Below are 26,149 nucleotides of genomic sequence, written 5' to 3'. Positions count from 1 at the left end.
TGGTGTCATGGAGCCTGAATGAGCACAAGCTGAATATTCTAAAGGCTTTAAATGGTAAATTGACATGTCATGCCAAAAACAGACAATATCGGTTAGTTATAGTCCAAACAACCGGTTGTAACCTCTGCAGCCACAGAAAAAGAAGGAAACACTGATAATAATAACTACCTTGGTGGTGATCTGAACATAACAGCGAGTGTGGCCATATTGTTCATGTGGTTCCAAGACCTTGGTGTGTGGCTGAGAGAGCTTTTCTCTCCCAGACAAAGAAATGATAAACACAAACGGTCATCGTCTGGCATTGACAACATGGTCAGGCCTTCACCCAAAAGACAGTCCTCATTTCCTGGAGAGAAAAGTGTAAACAGGTGTTTCAAATCAATAATAATGTACCACTGTGTTGACAAAGTGCACGTGTGTTTGTTTATCTCACAATAGACAACACAGGAGTGGTCCAAAGTGAACTCAGGCAATGATTAGGCTTAAAAAATAAACCAGAATAAACCAGAGTAAAGCAGAGTATGGGGTTGGCTTAGCTCAGGAGGTAGAGCAGGTTGACTTGTAACCGGAAGGTTGCTAGTTCGATCCCCGGTTCCTCCTAGTGTCAATGTGTCCCTGAGCCAGACACTTAACCCTAACTGCTCCTGACCAGCTGGCTGTTGCCTTGCATGGTTGACTCCGCCGTTGGTGTGTATTAACCGTTGTAAATTTGGATAAAAGCGTCTGCTAAATGATAGCTTTTATGATTAACATATTTATTTAGATCATAGCGAGCCCAATAGCACACCACAGAGATTGTCAGACTTTAGGTCCTAAATTATGGTTAAGCAGTTTGTTTAAAATGTGTTAAACAAACTAATATGCTATATAAAAAAATGCGATTGTTATTATTATTATTATTATTATTATTATTATTATTATTTATTAAGATTTCGTTACATTTTAGTGTAAAATCTCAAGATCCAATTTGATATTTAACTCGACCAGAAGAGGGCAGCAAAAGAATTCCACCGGACGACCTCTGCTCTCCAGCCTTCCGGAAATACACTCGTTGTCTGACATGTGTTTACTTGCTTACACAGTAATGGCTGTCTTAACTTCATAATCATACGATTCTGCTAAAGCGTTGGATTTCCTTCATCAAAAAAATGACTTCCAACAGTCGAGACGACGAGGAGATTTCTGAAGCACATTCTGCGATCAAAGTGGAACTTAACAAGAAGGTAAAACATCCTAAATACACCATAATAACCCATTGCATTTCAATGTAATGCTGCATGTCAACATTCTCAATTATAGAGCCACGCTTGAGTTCATTTATGCCAGTATAGTTTAAAGTCTTTACTATTGAACTTATTCTGCAGATAAAGGAGCAGAAGATTGTCGTAGATGAGCTCTCAAATCTGAAGAAAAATAGGGTAAGTGGATATTTTATAATTCATTGTTCTTGGGACAGCAAGTGGCCAACTAATGATCGATCCCCTCTTAGTGAGGTTATAATTAGGGACCGAGCAGAACCTGCAAGGTCCCTATTGTTTTTGATCCGATTATTATTATTATTATTATTCTTTTCCTTCGTCTTCGACTGCATTTTTCCCCCCCTGAACATATACGAAAAGCCAATTTTACTTGGTGCATTTGTGGGGACTGCTGTAAATTAGATATTCTATGCGTCAAATTTACATTCGCCCCAAGGTGGCGCTATACCAACTGTTCAAAAGTGCAAACTTCGCACTAGCAGCACGCGTCACTGGTTTGACCTACACTCATGAAACTTTGCAGACACATGCAAATCCTCATGATGAACAAAAAAGTCTCTTGAACTGAAAATTTCCGGGTTGCCAGATCTTCCGCCATTTTGAATTATGTTAAAAACAGCAAATTCCCCAAGGATCCCAGGTTTTTCGACTTTGACAAAAATCCTTTGGCACATATTATCTATGGCCCATTATCTTCAATCTGACATAAGGATTAGTCTGTACAATAAAGTTTAAAGCTCCCATGAGCCTTTGAGTTCTAAAATGGGTGTGGTTAAAAATTACTCAAAAGTTAATTGCTCATATCAACATCAACTTTCACTCATATGATGTTGACCCAGATACAAAAGTTGTTCAGAATCAAATTCTGAACAAGATAGAGTAAAAAATAATAATTATGGGGCGTGGCTTCAAAATGGGCGTGGCCTGACACTAAAATCGCCACAGTTCATAGACGCAATGTTTGATTTGAGCGGGACCAACTCAGTGGCCTTTGGGGACCTAAGTTCTAACTGCTGAAATCAAATGACGTTGATTGGAAAAACAACATGGCCGCCAGAGGAGGGTAAATCACACTGCGGAGACCGTAATAGTTATGAATATGAAATTCACAGGACACGTGTAGACTGGTGCCTGTAGCTCACATACCAAAATTCGTGTTTGTCATGTTTGTAGCGCCCCCTACAGGATCTTTAAAAACCAGCCCCTGCGCCACGTTTCACCAATATGTATGAAACTCGGTAGGCACGTACAACATGACAATACCTACAGAAAAGCCTCTTGGACCCATGCCCCAAAACCCACCGGAAGTCGGCTGTTTTCTTTTTTAATTTGCACTTTTACCGGCAAATTTGCACTTTTACCGGCAAATTTCGCTTTTTCGCCTTGTATTTGAACGAACTCCTCCTAGGGAATTTATCGGATCTGCTTCACAATTGGTCAGTACAGTCATGAAATGGAGCTCAACCAACGCCGTGTTATATGTGACTGTACGTTGAAGGGCGTGTCCGTGGCGTGCCGTCAAAGTTGCCCATTTTGGGTATTTTTCACCTTGTATTTGAATGAACTCCTCCTAGGGAATTTCTCGGGTCTGCTTCCAAATTGCTCAGTACACTTCAATAATGTTGCTGAATGAATGCCGTTCTATTCGTGACTGTACGTTGAAGGGCTTTGAACGAACTATGGAGAAGAAATCATGTGAATTTCATCTGAAATTTGTGTAACAGTACGTGTTGGAGATTGTTATTTGTATCATTGTTAGTAGTAGTTATAGCATACATTTACTCATACTTATATCACCAAGAGCAAACAGCATGCAAGACCTTTTATTAGTTTCATCATTTTATTCACATTAACATAAAACACATATGACATGCACATTATCAATGTCCCTGTTCTAAACTCCTAGATGTAAATGAACATAGAATCCCTTCATGGTCATACATGTTTATGTAAAAACAATCAGCAGGACACCACAGGGAATCGAACCCCATCCCAGTAAACCAGGAGTACCATTACTAGTGTCTTTTTGCTTTTTGATAATACATGAAAGGTAAAGCAAAAACTGCATCAGCAATAGCATTTAAGTGTTTACAATTCTAAATATGCCATAGTTGCATTTCTTTTGGGAGATTTTATATATCTTACTTTAATGTCTGCAGTTATTAATAACTTGTATAATATCAATGATTATCAATACTTTTTTTAGTTACAAATGCTGTTGCCAATGCAGAAACGAAACCCTTTGATATTTAACATGCAGTACAATAACCTATATATAATTCATAAAACATCATTTCATTGACATTAACATAATTCATAAAACATGATATAAACATAATATATAAACATTCATGAAACACAATGGATGTCAGCAACATCCTAGATGTAAATGAACATGGAATCCCTTCATGGTCATACATGGTTATGTAAAAACAATCAGCAGGACACCACAGGGAATCGAACCCCATCCCAGTAAACCAGGAGTACCATTACTAGTGTCTTTTTGCTTTTTGATAATACATGAAAGGTAAAGCAAAAACTGCATCGGCAATAGCATTTAAGTGTTTACAATTCAAAATATGCCATAGTTGCATTTCTTTTGGGATATTTAATATAGATTACTTTAATGTTTGCAGTTATTAATAACTGTTGTATAATATAAATAATTATCAATTCTTTTTTTAAGTTACAAATGCTGTAGCCAATGCAGAAACGAAACCCTTTGATATTTAACATGCAATACAATAACATATATAATTAATAAAACATCATTTCATTTACATTTACATAATTAATAAAACATATAAACATAATATATAAACATTCATAAAACACAATGGATGACAGCAACATGACACTATTCCACACACTCCATCTCTAAAACACCACGCCTCGCCACAACTTCAACAACTCTATAGAAAAACTGCTCTCACTATACACAAAGGAATGTACAATAACCACATCTTACACTATAACGACTCAATTTCCTGCACCAAAAAACACCACTACTCCAGCTTAATCACTGCCAATCAATACAACTCCAAGTCACTTTTCTCCCTACTCCACAATACCACCAAACCCCAGGACTCTCTCCCCTCACCTCTATACAACCTCCTCATCAACAACAACCACCATACCCTTGGATCAATGCCTCACCTCAGCACCTCCACCGACCTTACACCACCTACACTCATTCTTCTCCATCCATCTCCCCACTATCTCAGAAAACACAGGGCTTATTACAGACATTATTATTTCATGATTTGATTCACATTAAGATAATTCATAGTTTCATGATTTTACATTACAATAATTCATAAAGCATGATTTCATTATTTTATTTTCATTAAGATAATTCATAAGCCATAATTTCTTTTTTTTAAAATTCACATTAACGTAATTCACAAGCCATAATTTTTTTTTATCCGCATTAAAGTAATTCACAAGCCATAATTTTCGTATTTTATTCCCGTTAAAGTAATTCATAAGCCATAATTTCTGTATTTTATTCGCAGTAATGTAATTCATTAGCCATAATTTTATTCCCATTAATGTAATTCATAAGCCATAATTTCCGTATTTTATTCACATTAATGTAATTCATAAGCCATAATTTCATTAATTAATTTGCATTAAAGTAATTCATAAGCCATAATTTCCGTATTTTATTCACATTAAAGTAATTAATAAGCAATAATTTCATTATTTTATTCGCATTAACATAATTCGTAAGCCATAATTTCATTATTTTATTCGCATTAACGTAATTCATAAGCCATAATTTCATTCGCATTTAGGTATTTCACAAGACATAATTTCCGTATTTTATTCTCATTTACGTAATTCATAAGCCATAATTTCATTATTTTATTCACATTAAAGTAATTAATAAGCCATAATTTCCGTATTTTATTCGCATTAACACAATTCGTAAGCCATAATTTCATTATTTTATTCGCATTAACGTAATTCGTAAGCCATAATTTCATTATTTTATTCGCATTAACGTAATTCATAAGCCATAATTTCATTCGCATTGAAGTATTTCACAAGACATAATTTCCGTATTTTATTCGCATTAAAGTAATTCATGAGCCATAATTTCCGTATTTTATTCACATTATCGTAATTCATAAGCCATAATTTCATTCACATTATCGTAATTCATAAGCCATAATTTCCGTATTTTATTCACATTTAAGTAATCCATAAGCCATAATTTTATTATTTAATTTGCATTAAAGTGATTAATAAGCCATAATTTCCGTATTTTATTTGCATTAACGTAATTCATAAGCCATAATTTCATTCGCATTTAAGTATTTCACAAGACATAATTTCCGTATTTTATTCGCATTAAAGTAATTCATGAGCCATAATTTCCGTATTTTATTCACATTATCGTAATTCATAAGCAATAATTTCATTCACATTATCGTAATTCATAAGCCATAATTTCCGTATTTTATTCACATTTAAGTAATCCATAAGCCATAATTTTATTATTTAATTTGCATTAAAGTGATTAATAAGCCATAATTTCCGTATTTTATTTGCATTAACGTAATTCATAAGCCATAATTTCATTCGCATTTAAGTATTTCACAAGACATAATTTCCGTATTTTATTCGCATTAAAGTAATTCATGAGCCATAATTTCCATATTTTATTCACATTATCGTAATTCATAAGCCATAATTTCATTATTTTATTCACATTTAAGTAATTCATGAGCCATAATTTCCATATTTTATTCACATTTAAGTAATCCATAAGCCATAATTTTATTATTTAATTTGCATTAAAGTGATTAATTAGCCATAATTTCCTTATTTTATTCACATTAAAGTAATTCATAAGCCATAATTTCCGTATTTTATTCGCATTAAAGTAATTCATAAGCCATAATTTCCGTATTTTATTCGCATTAAAGTAATTCATAAGCCATAATTTCTGTATTTTATTCGCATTTATGTAATTCATAAGTCATAATTTCATTGTTTCATTTGCATTTCATAAGCCATAAATAAATAAATAAATTCATACAAATAAATAAATTCATACAAATAAATAAATTCATACAAATAAATAAATTCATACAAATAAATACATTCATACAAATAAATACATTCATACAAATAAATAAATTCATACAAATAAATAAATAAATGTATCCTTATTTCATTCACATTAACAGTTATTCAAGTAGTCCCTGCTCTAAACGCCTAGATGTAAATGAACATAGAATCCCTTCATGGTCACTGAAATATGTCGGCACGACAACAGCCTGTACATCATAATGTGATGTTTTCACATACACATGATCAATTAATGTGCCTTTTTCAGTTGTAGCTTGTTTGACTATTTGGATGAATCCTTTATCGATCATGAATTTGCAGACAGTTGATGATTTCAAAATGTCGTCATTGAAATCTCCCATGACAGCAATTGTGGTACTTTGGTGATTTAGCCAATCAAGTACTTTGTCAAGGTTTTCTTTGAACAATGTCATGGTATATGATGGTGGGCGATAAATAACTGCCATTAATATATCCTGTGTAGTGCAGTGGTAAACCAAACATTCTAAATTTACAGTTGGTACCTGGATAATACTGTACGCCAAATTGTCTGCACTATACATGCCAACTCCACCATGTTGTTGGTCTTGAATTTCTTTGAATAAGGAGTTGCTGCTATCGTACGACAGACTCCTTGGATGGTTGTGAAAAGCATAACCATCCAGTCGTACAGTTTCCAATGAGGAAGCTGCCGGCAACCATGTTTCAGTAACAGCAATACAGTTAAGCTGCAGATGCTGTGTACACAAAGCCAAATCTGTCACATGTCGAGTCAAACTTTGCACATTCATCAAAAACACATTAAATGGTGGTGTAGTGAAATTACTACCTGGAATATTAGTGACCAAGAAGGGAGGCATGGTTGCAATTGCATCCTGAATTGTGTCTTTGCAATATATTGCTTTCTCGTTAAAGTCCTGAATAACTAAACCCGAATAATCTCTAACGCGACTTAGAGCCACATATGCTTGACCAGCTGCAAAGATTTTCTTTAGCGAAACTACCGCTTTATCTACAGTAAGTCCTTGTACTTTATGGACTGTACAAGCCCAGGCAAGCCTTATTGGAAATTGCCGGCGCGATCCACCGTGTTTGGTAACTCTTTCCTCTTCTGCTTCAATGCCTGTGGAGAGCATTTCAACAGCAGAGGAAAATGAAGAGCAATTCCTCCTTTTGGTTCCAATTTCATGATCATCAAACTTTACGTAAATGGTCTTTGGGAACCTATCATCATTAGGTGGATAAACGATGTGTGTGACTATTCCACACACACCATTCACTAAACCGTCATCGCAATCCAGATTTTTCAGCAGCATGACACGAGCACCCACTCCCAAAAGCAGGGTCTCTTGCAGACATGTACTGTATGATAGGGTATGATGTCCTTCCCTCAGCTCAAGCTTGCCTGTTTTCTTGCTAGTTACAAAATCTTTTGCTTCAATCGTAACATATGCGGGACAACTCTTGAATAACTGTTGAATGTTATGCTCATTTACTTGCCGGTTCGTTGGGAAAATGTGTAAAGCTGAGCTCACTTCACCAGTTTCGCAACGCCTTAATAATTTAATGTCCGAAGACAGCATGGGGGTCCCTTTCACACGACATCTAACCCTGTTCAACAAATCTGCAAAAACACCATCTTTTTGACGGACAACAGTTTTCAGTTCCACTACCTGAAAATGAGTCCACAAACCGACACTAACATCCTCTGAATACAACGCTTTCCCTTTCACTGGAGGCAATTGATAAAAATCCCCAACTGCAATTATGCTAACGTTTCCAAACGGGGAATAGTCACCAGACTGTTTAATTTGTCTTAAACGTCCATGGACGTAGGCCAATAGGTTATGATCAACCATGGAAATTTCGTCGATTATCAAAATCTGCAAGCTACTATATTTAGCACGCAAAGAATTGAGCTTCGCCTCACCCAGTGGAATGTAAGGCAACCGCACATCTTTACCAATGCTAAATGAACTGTGAATAGTACCTGCGTGTAAATTGTGTGCAGCTATCCCCGTAGGAGCGGTTAGCAAAACGCAAACATCGTCCGGATTGCGACAACCTCGTGACAACAACCTCATTGCCTCGTACTGCACAGCTCTTATTAAGTGGCTTTTACCGGTCCCTGCACCACCTGTGACAAAAACCTGCAACGCTGCTACCTTATCTCCATTCACCTTACTCAAACACCACTGCCTAATCCGGTAAAAGACAGAGAGCTGGGTCTCATTAAGAGATCTAATCAACGCCAAGCCATCACTCCTGCACAGTACATTCTGTCTCTTCTCCAAATCACCAACTTGTCTGCTATTAACCGCTAAATCCGGAATATATTCTACAGGCCCATCTGAAGCTTCTTCAGTCTCCCTACGCTCTTCCAAACACTCTAAACGCTCCTGCTCTTGCTCCGGGCAGAGCTCACCCCAGGCGTCCTCTAACACCACATCACTATCTACCGAATTCCGTATGTCATCTAACTCCTCAGCATTCATTTCAAACCCCCTGCGATTCAAATCCACTATCGACTTCACTGAATACAACAATCCATCACTCAATCTAACATGACCACGACTATGAAACTCTTCAAATGTTTCAAAACCTGCTGGCCTCAGGTGCACATCTAAACGAAAGGGTAAAAACAACTGCATAACACTCTGGTAAAACAATTCTGGATTCTTTGTTTCTGAAAAGCGCGCATAACGAATAACTGCAGGTTCGGAATGCGTTCTTTTCAGAATGAATCCACAATTGTTTTCCAGTTCTATCCTGTTGGGAGACCGCTCCGATTTACTCAATATGCGGTACTCCGAGGCAAACAAAGCCATACACATGTCCTCAAACACACTACCTCTTGGCCTATTCCTATACCTATCCACAAGACTAGTCATCCACATGTCCTCTGTGCTAAGGTCATTGGATGATGCCTTCCGTTTTAACACTGATAAAGGCAAACTCATTCTAACACTACTCTCCCCAACTGGAACAAATACAACCTTCCTCGAACACTCCCTCAAATGCATTCCTGTCAACCTGTACACAGACTCTTGGGCACACACATCTCTATTATGCAAATACACACTTCCTAACTTTTTAAGGGCATCCTTAGCACTACTATTCCTATCCTTAGCAGATTCCCTCTGCGCATTCCCTAACAACAATCCTATCTCACGCTCCGCCTTGGAAATATAAGAAATAATGTACACTACACACGCATACGCGTCTACCACAAACTGGATATCAATATTCGCATTCCAACATTTTAAGACCGGTTTGCTATATTGATTGATCCAAACCTCACTAGTTTCCCTGCTCAAAACAACACTCGTCTTCCTAGCACAAATACCATACGCCAACTCAAACACCCTTTGGTCTACCTGTAAATGATCAAACAACTGCTCTACACTGTCAAAACTGAGATTGTCATCTGAAAGGGCCTCTTTTATTTTGGTTATAGTGCGCACTGCCATTTTTTTTTGTTCCAATTTAGTCTGTTTCCTAATTTGACATGCACATTCTGACAATGTCAGTGCCCCGTCTTCTTGACATGTGCATGTTTTGTCCTCCTCCTCCTCAATAGGCGGGCGAGATATAAAAGTTCTCGCAGACGGAGGCTTAGGGAAATTAAAACGACAAACAGTTCCATTTTTCTTACATGTTTTTGAATGCCGTTTGGAATGCTTTTGCACAGATGAAACTATGTCCAATAGTGTCTCATCCTGTGCGGGTAATTCACATGTTATGTAATTATCTATAAATTGAATTACCTCTTCATCTGTATTTCTATCAATGATTGGCGCGTTTTCGATCCAAAACAGGCAGTGAACATGTGGTGAACCACGCTGCTGGAATTCAACCCTATAGAAGTAATCCTTAATTTTCCCAATAGGGTTAGACGGAGACATCAAAACCTCTTTCAGAAAACAATGCCACCTAAAATCAAACATCCTCGCCGCAGTAACCGGATTACGCCTCAAAAGCTCACACCTATCTGCCCACTCCAGCTCTTCGGCCGTCTCCGTCCTACCTTCCTGCTTCAAAATACTAGTCAAAAGATTCTTCCACCGCATGTCGGCAGAAGAAAACGAACAAAACCACGTCGGGATACCCAGCTGACGGACACAAGCTAACAAATCACGCTGCACGCCCTGCCAAAATGATGGGGTACCTCTAATAGGTTTAAGGAAACGATACCCATCGTCAAAATGTAACAACTGCTTCAACTGTTCCTCATCGTTCAATACACTAGTGCTAATCTTTCTAAATTGCCCTCCTTTCCCCTTCCGCAATGCTATGGAGACATTTGACACTACTTGCTGAACCTCAGACATATACTGAGCAAAAAATATGTAATCTAAATTTTGTGCAAACCTACCATCAGCATGTAAAATACGATTATTAAAATAACGGCACAAAGTTAGGCGGTCAGGTCTGCCGTCGTGGTATGTCGCAGATCCTGTCGGAAACAACACCGGGAAACATTTTGCTTCATTTGAATGATCAGACAACAACTTGACAGGACTGTTTCCCTCTGCTGGAGCCAAATTTAATATGTTATCTAAATATTGATCAAGTGCTTCTTGACCAATGTCAACAGGCATAAGACAAGTGTCTTGAAACATACAATGCTGTTGTCTGTCATGCAGAAGCTCATCTTCCTCGGCATTGTTTCCATTACCATGTACTGCTATGTCATCTACTGCCACACTCTCTTGTTCTCTACAAAAGTCATTTATCCACACTTCATTGAATTCTATATCCTTATAATGTGCATTATTCCGTTTAAGATACTGCAAAGCCTGCTTGATGCGCATACTATCAACATACTGGTACTCATAATGCCCTTTGTATGTGAGCTTTCGCTTCAATTTAACGGGTAACAAAGACCCAGCCATGTCAGAACGTGGTAGCAAATTGCTCGTCTGCACAATATTAGCAGGAACACACGTCACAGGCCCATGGACGCCATTTTGCCCACCTTTAGGCAATGCTAGTATCTTCATAAACGGAATATGCAGTGCGATTAAATGTTGCTCTAAATTATTCAGGCATGCCAATTCTGGGGGAATGTGACACGTCTCCAAATTATTTAGAGCACACTCTGGTGGCATTTGACCTGTAGTAATTTTATGGTGACAGCTAGAACAAATCCACAACTTTGCCCTAGCTGTATCTAACCACTGACAAGGCAACACACAATCTGCACTACATTTATGCAAATATGCTTCACTAATACATTTTCCTGCAATTTCTGTTATTTTTTCACTTTTACTGTAATCCTTGATGCTACAAGGTGAAACTTGATTCCTAAACAACTTTCTAAAACACACACAGCAGACGAAATCCGGGCCATCATTTACTTTAGCCAAAAACTGCTGCATAACTAAATCAAAATCATTCAATGTTGCTTTTATATGTTGCCTTCTCAATTTAATACCTGCAACTACACGCTGCCTATGCTGAGGATTTCCATGATATTTATTTATACTCATAGATTTCACATTCTGCCTGTGAGACTCATTATCACCATATTTTGACGTACTCATTACCTTTACTGTGTCCCTGTGAGACTTATTATTACGGTATTTAGTTTTACTCATTACCTTTACTGTGTCCCTGTGAGACTTATTATTACGGTATTTAGTTTTACTCATTACCTTTACTGTGTCCCTGTGAGACTTATTATTACGGTATTTAGTTTTACTCATTTCCTTTAATGTGTCCCTGTGAGGTTTATTATTACGATATTTTGACGTACTCATTTCCTTTTTTGTGTCCCTGTGAGACTTATTTTTACGATATTTAATTTTACTAATTTCTCTCAATTTTTCCTTGTACCAATTTTTTTCACGATATTTATTTTTCTTCTTTTCTAGAAGTTTTTGCCTGTTTTCCTGATATTTTATTCTTATTCTTAATTTATGTTTATTTAAGAAATGCTTAGACGGAGATGTAATACACGGTTTTATTAAATTTTGTTCAATAACGTCTACTTTAGTTTCTGAAATTGAGGATGCAACCGAAGTTAAATTGTCTGCACAAGCCCTATGTTTTCTGAGATTGTAACTAGACCCACCCCCTTTGCAATACCCATAGCAACACTGCATGTTTGGCTTCTGAACACAAACAACATTCTCATAATGATTACCGTTACAATTTTCTAAGTAAATTCCCTGATCTGACAACAACTCCAACTTACAACTATATTCAAGCCAGCGACCACCACAGTAAGTAAAAATACTAACTCCCAACATATCTGCTGCTGCTTGAATCTCCACTTCAGTGGCCCAACTACCAACATACGCCATTTTTGAAACTGTGAGATATTCCTCCATCGAACTATACTCACTTCTCAAAACACCACCATTAGCTTTCAAATGCCTAACTACAGCTAGTCTAATTTTCCTATGATTCTTTTGTGTACCACACACAGACTGACTAACTGCTCTAAAGAAACAATTACCATCCCCGACTATTTTCCCATTTTTACAAGGACCACCCAATGGACCAACTTGTGTAGAAACTAGATCTGCCTCCTCTGAGTCAACATTTAACTGATTGCACAGAGTTTCTACAACTTCCCCAGAAAGCGGCTTAAACTGGAGGCCTTTACTCAAAACATCACCTACAAAAACAACATCCGAATCATCATCACCCTTCCTAAACTTCTTTGATGAACACCCACTCGGTGAAGCTTTACGCTTTACACTCGAGCTAACCGTTGGTTCTACTTTTAAACTGGATCTCTGGACAACACTAACACTAGCTATCTCAAACGGTTTGGGTGGTTTTAATCCTGTCGCTAACTTGCAGATGTGCTCAAAAACATCATCTAGGCACCTGAAATACATTACAACACTCTTCCCTTCCCCGTCCACCATCCCATCTGCACTGCGCGCATGCGAATCTACAATAGCAAAACGTCCACCTTGACTTATGACTGCACATGTACTACCACCTAATGTAAGAAAACACGTCTGATACTTTACCAACATCTTTAACAAACCAGATCTGAGACTGATGACAAAACCACAATCAATCAGCTCACCTGCCACCACATCAACATGGCCACAAACATGTTCCCCATATTCAAAGTCGAAAGCGTGTCCATCGATAACAGAGTGTAGGGGCAAATCAGGAACACTAAGCAGTGGCGAATCATCGCTGGTGACATTGCTGTCCCTCAACCGATTGTAAAGTTGATCCCCCAAAAAAACCACCTTGTCGAGATTGTCTGTCTGCCACGAAAACACGCCATCAATGGAGTGTTTTGCTATGGCTACCAAACTGATAGCCATACACTGAACGCCAGCGTGGCGAAACCGACAATCTCCCTGATGGAAAGATCCCCTGACAGAACTCGATTTACTCGGTGAACTGCCACCCTCAACTACGGTTGTGACATCAACATCTACGAGCAATGTCGCACTGTCAATGTCTGAATCTACCCCCACAGACAGGCTGCTAATGGCATACCACTCTGCACCCAAAGACTTCTTAAGACTTTGAATATGTAACATCAGGTCGGCCAGGCACGTGTTAAAAACCGCTACAGACCTACCAATACCACATGGAAAACCAGATACGTCACAACTACTACAATCAACTACAACAAAGTAACCATTGTGCTCAATGACAACACTCACCGCACCGTGCAGGTTCAAGAGACACAATCCATCAGTCAACAAAGGTTCCTGTAGCTTTTCGAAGAACACAGAGTCGTCTGAGCCGAAACCTCTGTAGACTGATGGACCAATGGCTACTTTCCACTTTCTGCCAAAAACACTGTGCTGTTTCAAGAACTCGCACAGATCACTATCAAAGCCACTATCCCTACTTGATGTACCTACAGAACTAGCCAACTTCTCACCTTCTAAACAAACACTATCGACATCTCGCGCACCCCATGTACAAACAGGGGCAATGACATGTTTAAGTGCGGCGACAACACTGCACGCAATTGACACGTCAGTCGTTGTCGCCGACACTTTCCCACTACCACCACCTCTAACTACACTACCAGACACAACAGCCTGTGGCTTTCGCTCGCCACACCTGCAAGAGGGAGGGTTAGCGTCAACCTTACTTTGGATGAATCTTCTGCTGACCTCCTCCCCCTCCGGCACCGTCACAGCACTCGGAGTCGCGTCCCCCTAAAAATAATTAAGAAAATACATTAACAAAAGTGTCATTATCGCATTTGAGAGAACTTGCTAATCATATACAATAATTTGGAACAATTTGTTTGATCTGATTTAGAATATAGTGTACCAACCTCCTCCGCAGCAGTGGTAGGTGATGGCTCCTCCCACACGGCCGCAGCCACAGCACTAGCAGTCGAATCCCCCTAAAGAAAATACATGAACAAAAGTGTCATTATTGCATTTGAGAGAACTTGCTAGTCATAGCAATAATTTGCTATGTGTATTACACAATATGTACATGCACATAGAATTAAACTGATTAAGGATAAAGCGTACTAACCTCCTCCTCTGCAACCACGTCCACAACGATGCCACGTGTCAGCCTGGGAGACACCCCAACGCTGGGTGCCGCCTTGACCTGTTTACACGAAACAAAACCATGTATTTTATTAATTGTTTTCAATACTTGCCAAAGTACTAAACAAGTAAAGCAAAGAAACTATTGCATTATCGGTGCCTACCATTTGTACTGCGCAATTCAGTGATTACATTAATGAAATAAAGACAAACCTGGCACAATGCAGGTCTCCTCTTGCAGGCCACACGTTTCGGACGTCGCTCCACCACACACCGTGTCTGATTAAAGAAAATCAAACACACTTTTAGAACATATAAAAGGAGTGTTTTAAGGGAGACAATACAGTTTTAAAAGACCTCAATCAAAACGTCACATTTTCAACTTACCTTTGTGTGTTGTGGAACGGCTGGGCAGTCAGGGCTCGAAAGATGAGCTGGAACCACGGCGTCCATCGCAGCCAACATGGCGGTGCTGAAGTGGACAGGATTGAGTGGGATGAAACAATCCTTCAGCACGATGGCACGTCCGTCCTCCTGTGAAATAAATACAGAAACAGAATATTAGTCACAATTGCTATTGAGTAAATCAATGTGCACAGATATACAATCGATATACATATGTTAACAATTAACGTTACAATATATACTACAAACCTGATGCCGAACCACACGTCTCTTTGAGGGCCTGAAGAGCTGATCCGCAGATTGGATCCTCTGCAATGACAAATAACAATTATTTGATTAAAATGAATGCATGGTGAACATTTTTGAATTTCAACCATCAACTATTTTGCAAATATGAGTGGGAAGTACTGTATGCCAATATTACCTTCTTGCCGTTCACCACTTCCATCCAGACATCGCAGGGGGGAGAAGAGGGAGAATCCCTCACAATCACCCTTGGAGGGGTGATTGGACCCGGCGATGCTGGTCGCGCCTGTGCCGGTGCTGGCACAGGCACGGGAACATCCGGCGCCTTTGGTGCTGGCGCCGGCACTGGCACGTCCAGTTGCGTGTAGGCAGCATGCCACAGCAACTCGGCAAAAATGCCCATGCCAGCCTCGTCGCTCAAGTGAACCTGAAAAGGATAGAATAATACACTCACTAACAATAACATCAACTTTCAATAAATAATACTATCAATTCAACTACAAATGAGTGTAAATCATCAACCTTCTTTGCACACAGTATATGCTACTTACACTATCCCTGACCCAGAGATTCAGGTCGCTGAAGGGGAAGTGTTCGAACGTCGAGTAGTACGCCATACCTAAGAAATGATAAATATATATAAATCATTCATATACTTCATATATCGACAAATAAAGTAAGCATGTAACATAAACATCTGTTTGAAACATACCCATGGACTTGGCCACAGAACGAAACTCCCGGCTCATGTGCTCCTGCAGCTCTGGAGCGACACTCAGGCGTGGAACGAAATCCACGACAAAAACCTTGAAAGACAATGACATTCCATTTAAACACATGTACGCTGTACTGCAACACGTCATTAACGCATTTTAAGAACTGAACAAAATACACACAATCAACTAAATTACTTACATTCTGCCAACGCTGACTTGCACTAATCAAGAGCTTCCCAAACTCTTGACCAGCCAATTCATGAGTAGTGCTGGTGGTCAGGTTGTTACCGGGGGCCAGGATGCAGACTGCATCAGGTGTCCGGGGTAGCGTAGCGTGGACCAGCTCCGTCCTAAGATGAGACGCGCTGGCCCCAGGGGTCGTCATGATCCCAAAGGAAAGCCTTCCCTTGGAAATCCCGACCGTTCCATCGGCAAAGGGGCGCAGATGGGAATCCCCTATGATAAGAACAAACTGAAAGATAGAAAAACCTATTTAGAAATCATGTTTTTCAATTAAAAAATAATAAAAAAAAAAATTAAAAATTATAAAAATAAAAAAAAATTATTAACACATTCTTAAACAATCAATCACCTTCTTATCAGCCGAATGCGCAGGAACGAAGAGCTTGTGTGTCTTGCCTGACACAGACACCGGGTACTGGGTCACACGACGGCGTGTCCCTGTACCACGGCCTATTCACAGAAAGAAGTATATTAGTATTTATAAAACGGATGGCTTAAATCAAGCAATCTGATTGGTTCCCAACTGTTGTATATTGAGCATATACACACAGCTATGACGCCCGTTTGGTTCACAGAGTTCAGTATCACTCCGCGCATAACTTGAACTGTTGTTTATTTATATATAAAAGCAATAGAATAGTTCACTGAAGCCTAAAAACATGTTGATTGCTGGAGAGGGTCGAAATGTTGTAAAGCAATAGGCACACGGTGAGTGAACTGCTCGATAGTATTGAGTATTTGGTGTAAAATACACATACTGTACCCCTGAAATCTCCAATAAAGACGTTATAATACAGTATCAAAATAGGCTCCCAGTATTCTTACGGTGTACATGGAGTGAGTAGTGGTGTAAAATAACATGTTTCTGTAGTGGGAGCATCGCTTGATAGAGGCAGTCGGTCAACAGATTAAATACGCTACCAAACACATAAGGTAGCACTTTTTGATAGGGTAGCATGATTCTATAGATTCTGATACTGTATTATAACGTCTTTATTGGAGAGTTAAGGGGTACAGTATGTATATTTTACACCAATACTACACCGCGGATCAATAGCGTCGTCATGCGCATGCGCAGAACCACTAGGTAGCAAAATCACCAGAGTGAAGGGGGTCGCCGTCCCTCCGCTGCGCGGCGGGATGGACAACGCCCCTTAACTGTGGTATAATGACCGTATACCACAGCCTGGCGTGATCTATTGCTTAAATATAGTATATACTATATTAGTAATAATATTACTCATCTAGATTACACAAATATTGACCTCATTTACAATTTCAAAAGCTTCACTGTGCACATAGAACTTGATGACAATGGAAAAAACCCAACTCCCTACTTACGTGCAACAAACTCGGGACGGTCAAACGACAGTTCCACGTCGACGGGACGTAGGGCTGCCTCTCTCCTCTTGGCCGCCTGAGAGAGACGGTACGACTTGCCGCGAGGCATCTAAAGACATAAACAGAATATGCGATAATACGATTAGAAAAAGCGAATGAAACCTGTAATGAAACATACTTGCATCTTAACTACCACACGTTTAAATGGAATGATAAATGAAGTATGAGAAATAAACTCACCGTCGTTCCAAGGAGGATCAAGCGTCCAAGTAAATCGATAGATAGATCGACGGATAGATAGATAGAGAATAGATAGATAGATAGATAGAATAGATGGATAGAATAGATAGATAGAATAGATAGATAGAATACTACTAGTAGTACTAATAGTAGTGATAGTATACCTGAAAAGGTATTAAACTATCAAGCACACTCTCTCGATTGAAATATCTCTGTGTAGAAATATTTCGCACAATCGCTCTAAACCTTGCAATAAAACACAGCTCCGAAGCTCTGAGTCTCAAAGAAGGCGACAACTGCCGTTCGGACAATCCTTTTATAGCCTACCTGGCGTCACACACATTTGAATCACAACAGCCAATCGCAGCACAACATCAGCCAATCACGACACAGGGATTCAAATAAGCCAATCACAAAACTGTCAACAAGCTCTTGATTTCGCGCTGTCCGCCGTCTTGTGTATGCTACACCGCGACTCGTAGTACTTCCGCTCTGAGACGGTGGCCGCATTTGTAGTCAGGATGGTTTATATCGTTAATCTTAGTATTGTTTAGCATCTAATTTTGGTTTTTGGTCTGTCTGTTTTATAATGGTGTCTTGTTAGCCCTTGTGGGCTGGGCATGCTGATGCATGACACAATAATAATAAAAAATACTAAACTAAACTCTAGCGTCAGTGGAACATAATACGTCAATGCCACCTCCATCTTGGGGCGGCCTAACCACCCACCTGAATGAATGAATGAATGTCGGTCTTCTGTCCCATCGACGTCTATCTATGATATCTAGTCAGTATACATATATGAGCCAATGCGACGTCTACTCTTTAGAATGTCTATGATAGCTGTTTAGCAAATCACACACTATAAATATGATAGAGAAGCAGAAACAGGGCGAGTAAAATCAGCTATTTTAATATGTTGAAGAAACAATTAACATATGATTAGGCTATATATAAATACACACATAGCCTACATAATATATATATTCTGGCAACTCCGATAGTCGGCGGGGGGGTTCTCAAATCACACGCACAAACAGGGTTGCAGTGCAACCGTTTTTATTTCATGCAACTCACAAAAAAAGGAGAATCATAAAGCAACACAGGTTATTCCCCAGCGGGCCAAACAACAAGGGAAAGCGTCTCCGAATCGGGTCCGTCCGGGAGGGTGGCGTGGCTCTCGCTCCCGGCTTCCCCCCGCTCAGCGCTGTGGGAGAAAAGTTCCAGCGTCAGTGCGCTATGTGGATATCGGTGCCTTACCCCGACTGTCTTCCACTCGACTTACTCCTCGTCTCCAACGTGCCCGGTCCTTAAAACCCCTCTGCCGTCTTGCTCCCCCAGGTGATCCCAATGTCCCCGATTGCCCTGGTTTGCTGGATGAGCCCTCCATGGCACGTAGCCTATCTCTCGCGGACTACCTGAGCCGCTCGGGGTGCTGGCGCTGTTCGTCCACGCCAGACAGCGCGGGGTTGCCACAATATATATATATATATATATTATATATTATATATAATATAAATATAACTTGTAAAACACACACACAAGCAAGTCCGGTTGTCACACTGAGTCCGACAGCTGAAGTGTACTGACTCACGTGTTGCTTGTTGCTGTCGTGCGGTGAACGGGGGGCGTTCAAAGACCGTCGGAAAGTTGAATTAGTAAACAATAGCCGTACCGACACTTTCGGGTGGCAGAACGCGAGTGGCTACCACTGACCTGAAGCCATCCAGCCGGCTGTAAACATAGACACATAGTCAAAAAACGAAGAACATAGTGTGACGTCATGGTGAATCGTCGACTCACCTGTTGCTCTGTTGTCGTGCGGTAAACGGGGGACGTTCAAGGACCGTCGGAAAGTTGAATTGTTTTCAAACAGCATAGTAACGCCACTGATACACAATACATACACACAATACACAGCTGCACAGTGCTCCGACATCTTGTTAGGGACTGAGGCAAAACTGGAATTACATCAATTCGCGAAAATTTTTAAAAATGCGCTTCTTTAAAAGTGTGCTTCTTTAAAACTGCAATTCTTTAAAGCTGTGCTTCATTAAAACTGCGCGCAGTGATGAACGGGACCTCGTACTCCGACATCTTGTTAGGGACTGAGGCAAAACTGGAATTACATCAATTCGCGAAAATTTTTAAAAATGTGCTTTTTTTAAAAGTGTGCTTCTTTAAAAGTGTGCTTCTTTAAAAATGTGCTTCTTTAAAAGTGTGCTTCTTTAAAAGTGTGCTTGTTTAAAAGTGTGCTTCTTTAAAAGTGTGCTTCTTTAAAACTACAATTCTTTAAAGCTGTGCTTCATTAAAACTGCACGCAGTGATGAACGGGACCTCGTACCGGCTTGCGGCCGCGTCACATGCCGTCGTAACATGTGCACACTTGTCAGCGCACATGTTACAACGGCACGTGACGCGGCCGCAAGCCGGTGCGAGGTCCCGTTCATCACTGTGCGCAGCCAGAGGCTCAAAATCACTCAGCAAAGACCGTAATAGTTATGAATATGAAATTCACAGGACACTGGTGCTGTAGCTCACATACCAAAATTCGTATTTGTCATGTTTGTAGCGGCCCCTACAGGAACTTTAAAAAGCAGCCCCTGCGCCACGTTTCACCAATATGTGTGAAAATCGGTAGGCAGGTATAACGTGGCAATACCTACAGAAAAGCCCATGCCCCAAAACCCACCGAAAGTCGGCTAATTGCATTTGTATTTTTCACTTTGGGCGGCAAAGTTCACTTTTGCGCCTTGTATTTCAACAAACTCCTCCTAGGGAATATATCGAATCTGCTTCACAATTAGTCAGTACAGTCAAAAAATGGTGCTCAACCAACGCCGTGTTATTTGTGACTGGCCGTTTAGAATTTGGTGGCTTATTTTCGCTTTTTTCACCTTGTATTTGAACAAACTCCTCCTAGGGAATTTATCGGATCTGCTTCACAATTGGTCAGTACAGTCAAAAAATGGTGCTCAACCAACGCTGTGTTATTTGTGACTGTACGTTGAAGGGCGTATCCGTGGCGTGCCGTCAAATTTGCCCGTTTTGAATGGAATTTTTTCACTTTTTCAACTTTCACATTTCAACAAACTCCTCCTAGGAAATTTATCTCATATGCTTCTACAGATTACATAAGTTCACAAAAAATTAAAATTACATAAGTTCGCGAAACATTAAAATTTAAACGGCGCGCAGTGATGAACGGGACCTCGCACCGGCTTGCGGCCGCGTCACGTGCCGTTGTAACATGTGCGCTGACAAGTGTGCACATGTTACGACGGCATGTGACGCGGCCGCAAGCCGGTACGAGGTCCCGTTCATCACTGCGTGCAGTTTTAATGAAGCACAGCTTTAAAGAATTGTAGTTTTAAAGAAGCACACTTTTAAAGAAGCACACTTTTAAACAAGCACACTTTTAAAGAAGCACACTTTTAATTGTCTATTAAACTGGAATTTGATCAATTGTACGCATCTCTAGATCCATGTTTTAAAAACTGTCATCTGCAATCTTTCCAGAAAGTCTACGTCCAACAACGCAACAGCAACATTTTCTTCCTGGCCGACAAAGGACAGATGCTTGGAACAAATAAAAGTTTGTAAAGTTTAGAGTTTCAAATGTTGGTTGAAATTAATTAGTGGTTTCTAACTAATAACAAACTGCATGAACGATCTAAATCCATAAGGAACCTAGTGAAAATGAATTGGATTGGATTTATATCAATTGTATGTGTCCAAGTAGCCATGTTTTTCTTTTTTTAAACATAGGTATTTCTTAGTCGTTAAACCATATATTTAATTTCTATGCCCTTACAGAGGAATTGGACATCTTGAAAAAGGAACTTCAAGATATGTAAGCCCTATCAAACCTGCACCTGCACCATGTGTGGCATCTTCTGTCTGCTGAGCTTCTCCCCCGTCGAGTCTCCCATCGACCGACGGCTTCACCAAAACCTGAGCAGGCGGGGGCCCGACTCAGCCCAGGACCTGACCGTAACCCACGCACACCCCTTCTATCGATGTCTGTTCTCCGCGCACGTCCTCCACATGCGGGGCGCCCTCACCCCTCAGCCCGAGCGAGACGCCGCCGGGAACGTGCTCCTGTGGAACGGGGAGATCTTCGGCGGCCTCGCGGTGGCACCGGAGGAGAACGACACCCGCGTCGTGGCCACCCAGCTCTCCGCGTGCGACACCCCCGCCGAGCTTCTCGCGGTGGTCTCACGCGTGCGGGGACCCTGGGCGTTCGTCTACTACCAGCAGGCCCGACACTGCCTCTGGTTTGGCCGGGACTTCTTCGGGAGGCGGAGCTTGCTGTGGCAGTTTGACGCCGACGCCGAGGCGTTGACCCTGGCGTCGGTGGGCGGCGGCTGCTCTCCGACCGGCGCGGACTCCTGGCTCGAGGTTCCCGCGGCGGGCGTGTACCGGATCGACCTGAAGGCGGGACGTGTCGCCGGGACGGGCGGCGTGGCGCTGGAGGTTTATCCCTGGGCTACGTCAGGGGGCGGTCTCCCGTCCCCCGAAAACGTCCCTAGCAACTGCATGGCGACGATGAACCAGTGGGGCCTGGTTCTCCCGGCGCCCGTGTCCCCGCTCAACACAACGCTTCCCGGGGCCGAGGTCACCTGCCCGTCTCCGGTGACCCGCGTCACGGCGACGGATCTGGAGGAGGTGCTGGCGTCCAGGGAGAGGAGCGGCGAGGTGGACCACCTGAACGCCGTGCTCAGCGAGGCGGTGCGGCGGCGCGTTCAGGCCTTGCCCTCCGACGTCAGAGACGGCGAGTCGTCGACCGACCACGCCGCCGTGGCGGTCCTCTTCTCCGGGGGGATCGACTCCATGATCCTGGCGGCGCTGGCGGATCGCCACGTGCCGGCGCACCGACCCATCGACCTCCTCAACGTGGCCTTCAAGCTGCAGGAGCCCCGGACTCAGAAACCACAGCAACAGTCCACAAAGAAGAAGAAGAAGAGGAAACCCGATACAGACCAAAACAAACCGACGGCGGAGTCAACAAAATTTCCAGAGGTTTCCGAGATTTCCTCGCCCTTCGACGTCCCGGACAGACTCACCGGGAGGGCGGGGCTGCTGGAGCTGCGGGCCCTGAACCCGGAGAGGAGGTGGAACTTTGTGGAGGTGAACGTGACGCAGGAGGAGCTGCAGAGGACGCGGGGGGAGCGCGTGCGTCACCTGGTGCAGCCGCTGGACACGGTGCTGGACGACAGCATCGGCTGCGCCATGTGGTTCGCGGCGCGGGGGGAGGGCTTCGTCACGCGGGACGGAGACCGGACGCCGTTCGCGTCGCCGGCAAAGGTTCAGTACAGTTTCCAGTTTCAGATGTCTATTTTTTTACTGGGAATAATTCAAATGGGTTCACTGGAGCAGTTTTAAACACAAGTTCATGATTTTAAATGTTCTTACTGACTTGAAGTGTTGTAAACACGCATGCACACATTTCTTTAAATGGTATTTCATCCCTGCCTGTGTATGAACCTCTACATTTCTAAACAGAATTGATATCTCTTTTTCAAGAAAAAAAATCCATGAAATATTCCACCCTGGCATGGGAATTGACATTTGTAAATATATATATATATTTTTAGATACCTTAAAAATGATTAAATATTTTTGATTTTTCAGTGAATATATATTTTCAATTTGTTACTTATTTGTGTATTATTAATTGACCATGCATTGATAAAACCATTCAAATTCCTTGCATGTCTTAACCATACTTGGTCACATCACATTTATCTGATTCAGCTTCTGTGTGTCTTTCTCTTAACGTACGAGGTGAAAACCCTGCAGGAGTGAACCAGATTGGGATCACTAGCTTGTTTGTTCATCTCTAGTTCCTTGCTCCTCTCCTCCAGGTCCTTCTGACGGGCATCGGCGCGGACGAGCAGCTGGCGGGCTACTCCAGACACAGGGTCCGCTTCCAGACCTCCGGCCACCAGGGGCTGCTCCAGGAGCTGGCCATGGAACTGGGCCGCATCTCCTCCAGGAACCTGGGCCGCGACGACCGCATCATAGCGGACCACGGGAAGGAGGCCAGGTGGGTTGTGATGTCTTTGGTTAGTCATATATTCCTATGTTATTTCTATGGCTAGATCTCTGTCATGCTCGCGCGACACAACGGGCAGGAATGGAGTGATTGTTGTAAGTAACTGTAGAAAGTGATTCAAATGAAGGTTCACTTTTCCAGTCCGTTGTTTCAAAATAGACCATAGAGATGGTCTATGCAAGAGATGGTCTATGGTCTATGCAATGTTCACTCTTTTATCGGGGCCTCTGTCCAGGATGTTTGTTCCTATTTTGCATGTGATCCGGTCGGGCTGGCTACGGCAGGGTTGTAAGGAGATATTGTGGTTGACATTTGTTGAGGTGAAATGTGTGCTTGGTGTTGAGTGACTACCGCTGTTTGCATCATTGGTGGAGCTACGTAATAAGTTCCTTATCTTCCAGGACAGCCAGTTGTTTCTTAATTAGATTCACCTGTATCATGTCCTCTTTTTCCTTTATCGTATTTTCTGCAGCTCTGTCTTTTAGGGCGCACTCACACTAGGCAAAGTTGCCCTGTACCGTACTCAAGTACGATGTGCCGCTGGCCTGTGCTCACACTAGGCAATCTCAACTGGGCCTGAGTATGGTTGCCTCTTGTACATATAGGTTGCATATCCGCGCGTGTCGGCTCATTAGCGTCTGTACCGTGGCCTGAGCACACCTCTCCGAAGTGCACTGAGGCCACGGAATTGAACTGTACTTGAGTACGGATGGTGTGCTCACACTAGCCAAATGATCTAGACTTTAGGGGGCAAACGTACTCAGGCACGGTACAGATGGCCTAGCGTGAGTGCGCCCTCAGTGTAGTATATCATGCCTTCTTTCATGTCTTCTATCATCATCTGTGTCGGAGTAAATGGGTCTTGTTTTCTGCGTATGACAGATTGTGCCTTGTTCTACTTTTTCTTTCCATAAGGCCAGGGGGTAAAATTGGGTTGGTCTGTGCTGCAGGAAAGGAAAATAATTTTTCCATGCCTATGCATCCTGTCTGGAATGGTTCAGGTCTGTCTGTTATGTTGAAGGGAGGGTGGTGCGGTTGTTTGGTTAGCTGTTCTTGGTGTAGTCCTGGATGTTCCTCTACTACCACCATTTGGTGTGTGTGGTTCTTCATAGAATTCAGGCATGGGTACATTGCAGAGGCTTTTCGACGAGTACAAATGCAGGATGTGTTTTGGTAGACGGGTGGTGGTCGTGTGTTGGGTCGATGGATTTACTTTGCCATCATCTGTTTTTGCCGTCTTTTATATTCACCTTTTTTTGGCTTGTGCTTCCCATTGTGACGAGCGTCGGCGATGTGTAGCTTGGCCAGACTATACTACCAATATTTTCCCAATATAATATATACAGTATATCACGAAATGTCAAGACCATGTTGATGCAACGTTGGTGTTTGTCACCCCATGAGCCGTCCTGTGGCGATGGAGTACGGGATTTCTTGGTCCATTACATCCATTTGACAGTGGTGTGTTCAGGATGGGTGGGGGCGGAGAATCTTCCCTAAGTTGGGGAATGGAGGAGCTTCCCAGATGGTGGCTAGCTATATTCTATAAGTAACTAGTTAGTCTAGATACTCAAAAGACTGCAGAGTCAATATTGTTGTTGGGCTGTGAGAGAAGGGAAGGGCCATTTGGGGTTTGAGGAAAGACGTCTGGCAGGGAGGATGAGAACAGGATGAAGGTGAATACACATCAATTGTTTGATCAACTCCTCAAGGTTAATCGTGATTCGTGATCCCATGATGCAGTCTAAGGTACACTCCCTATTATTCTAGTATTATTGACTGTGTCCACTTTTTTGGACCTGCAGGTTCCCGTACTTAGACGAGGACGTGGTGGACTACTTGAACTCCCTGCCCGTGTGGAGGAAGGCAGACCTGTCTCTGCCCCGCGGTGTGGGGGAGAAGCTGCTCCTGAGGCAGGGGGCTAGGGCCCTAGGCCTGGGCGCCTCCGTCCTCCTCCCCAAGAGAGCCATGCAGTTCGGCTCCCGCATCGCCAAGATGGAGAACAGCCACGAGAGGGCGTCCGACCGCTGCAACCGTCTGCTCAGCGTTTAGGAGGGAATC

General features: G+C 41.9%; 3 protein-coding genes across 3 annotated transcripts; 2 read left to right on the top strand and 1 right to left on the bottom strand.

The window, feature by feature from the left end:
• The first annotated feature begins 1,070 nt into the window (after positions 1–1,070).
• On the top strand, positions 1,071–21,981 carry asdurf (ASNSD1 upstream open reading frame). Its single transcript, XM_084478998.1, has 4 exons — positions 1,071–1,223; positions 1,365–1,418; positions 21,550–21,625; positions 21,847–21,981. The coding sequence occupies exons 1-4, from the start codon at positions 1,149–1,151 to the stop codon at positions 21,885–21,887; spliced, it is 246 nt and encodes an 81-aa protein (XP_084335124.1). The 5' UTR covers positions 1,071–1,148; the 3' UTR covers positions 21,888–21,981.
• On the bottom strand, positions 14,802–18,122 carry LOC311358430 (uncharacterized protein; the record flags this gene model as incomplete). Its single annotated transcript, XM_084478451.1, has 11 exons — positions 18,031–18,122; positions 17,791–17,899; positions 16,799–16,899; positions 16,406–16,678; positions 16,203–16,296; positions 16,042–16,109; positions 15,669–15,917; positions 15,494–15,553; positions 15,227–15,373; positions 15,053–15,118; positions 14,802–14,900 (listed from the first exon to the last, which is right to left on the bottom strand). The coding sequence occupies exons 2-11, from the start codon at positions 17,897–17,899 to the stop codon at positions 14,802–14,804; spliced, it is 1,266 nt and encodes a 421-aa protein (XP_084334577.1). The 5' UTR covers positions 18,031–18,122.
• Positions 21,913–26,149, top strand: asnsd1 (asparagine synthetase domain containing 1; the record flags this gene model as incomplete). Its single annotated transcript, XM_084478996.1, has 3 exons — positions 21,913–23,337; positions 23,898–24,079; positions 25,894–26,149. 3 exons carry the CDS (start codon positions 21,913–21,915, stop codon positions 26,138–26,140), a joined length of 1,854 nt encoding a protein of 617 aa, XP_084335122.1. The 3' UTR covers positions 26,141–26,149.

This window comes from Micromesistius poutassou (genome assembly GCF_964030765.1).
Source record: "Micromesistius poutassou genome assembly, chromosome: 14".
Lineage (NCBI taxonomy): Eukaryota > Metazoa > Chordata > Actinopteri > Gadiformes > Gadidae > Micromesistius > Micromesistius poutassou.
This window is presented reverse-complemented; position numbering and strand designations above follow the sequence as displayed.

What these genes read in the sequence shown, in the direction of transcription:
- asdurf (XM_084478998.1), top strand. Translation starts at nt 1,149, where the DNA reads ATGACTTCCAACAGTCGAGACGACGAGGAGATTTCTGAAGCACATTCT. An exon ending in AAGTGGAACTTAACAAGAAG is followed by an intron (nt 1,224 to 1,364) that starts GTAAAACATCCT and finishes CTTATTCTGCAG; the next exon opens with ATAAAGGAGCAGAAGATTGT. An exon ending in GATGCTTGGAACAAATAAAA is followed by an intron (nt 21,626 to 21,846) that starts GTTTGTAAAGTT and finishes ATGCCCTTACAG; the next exon opens with AGGAATTGGACATCTTGAAA.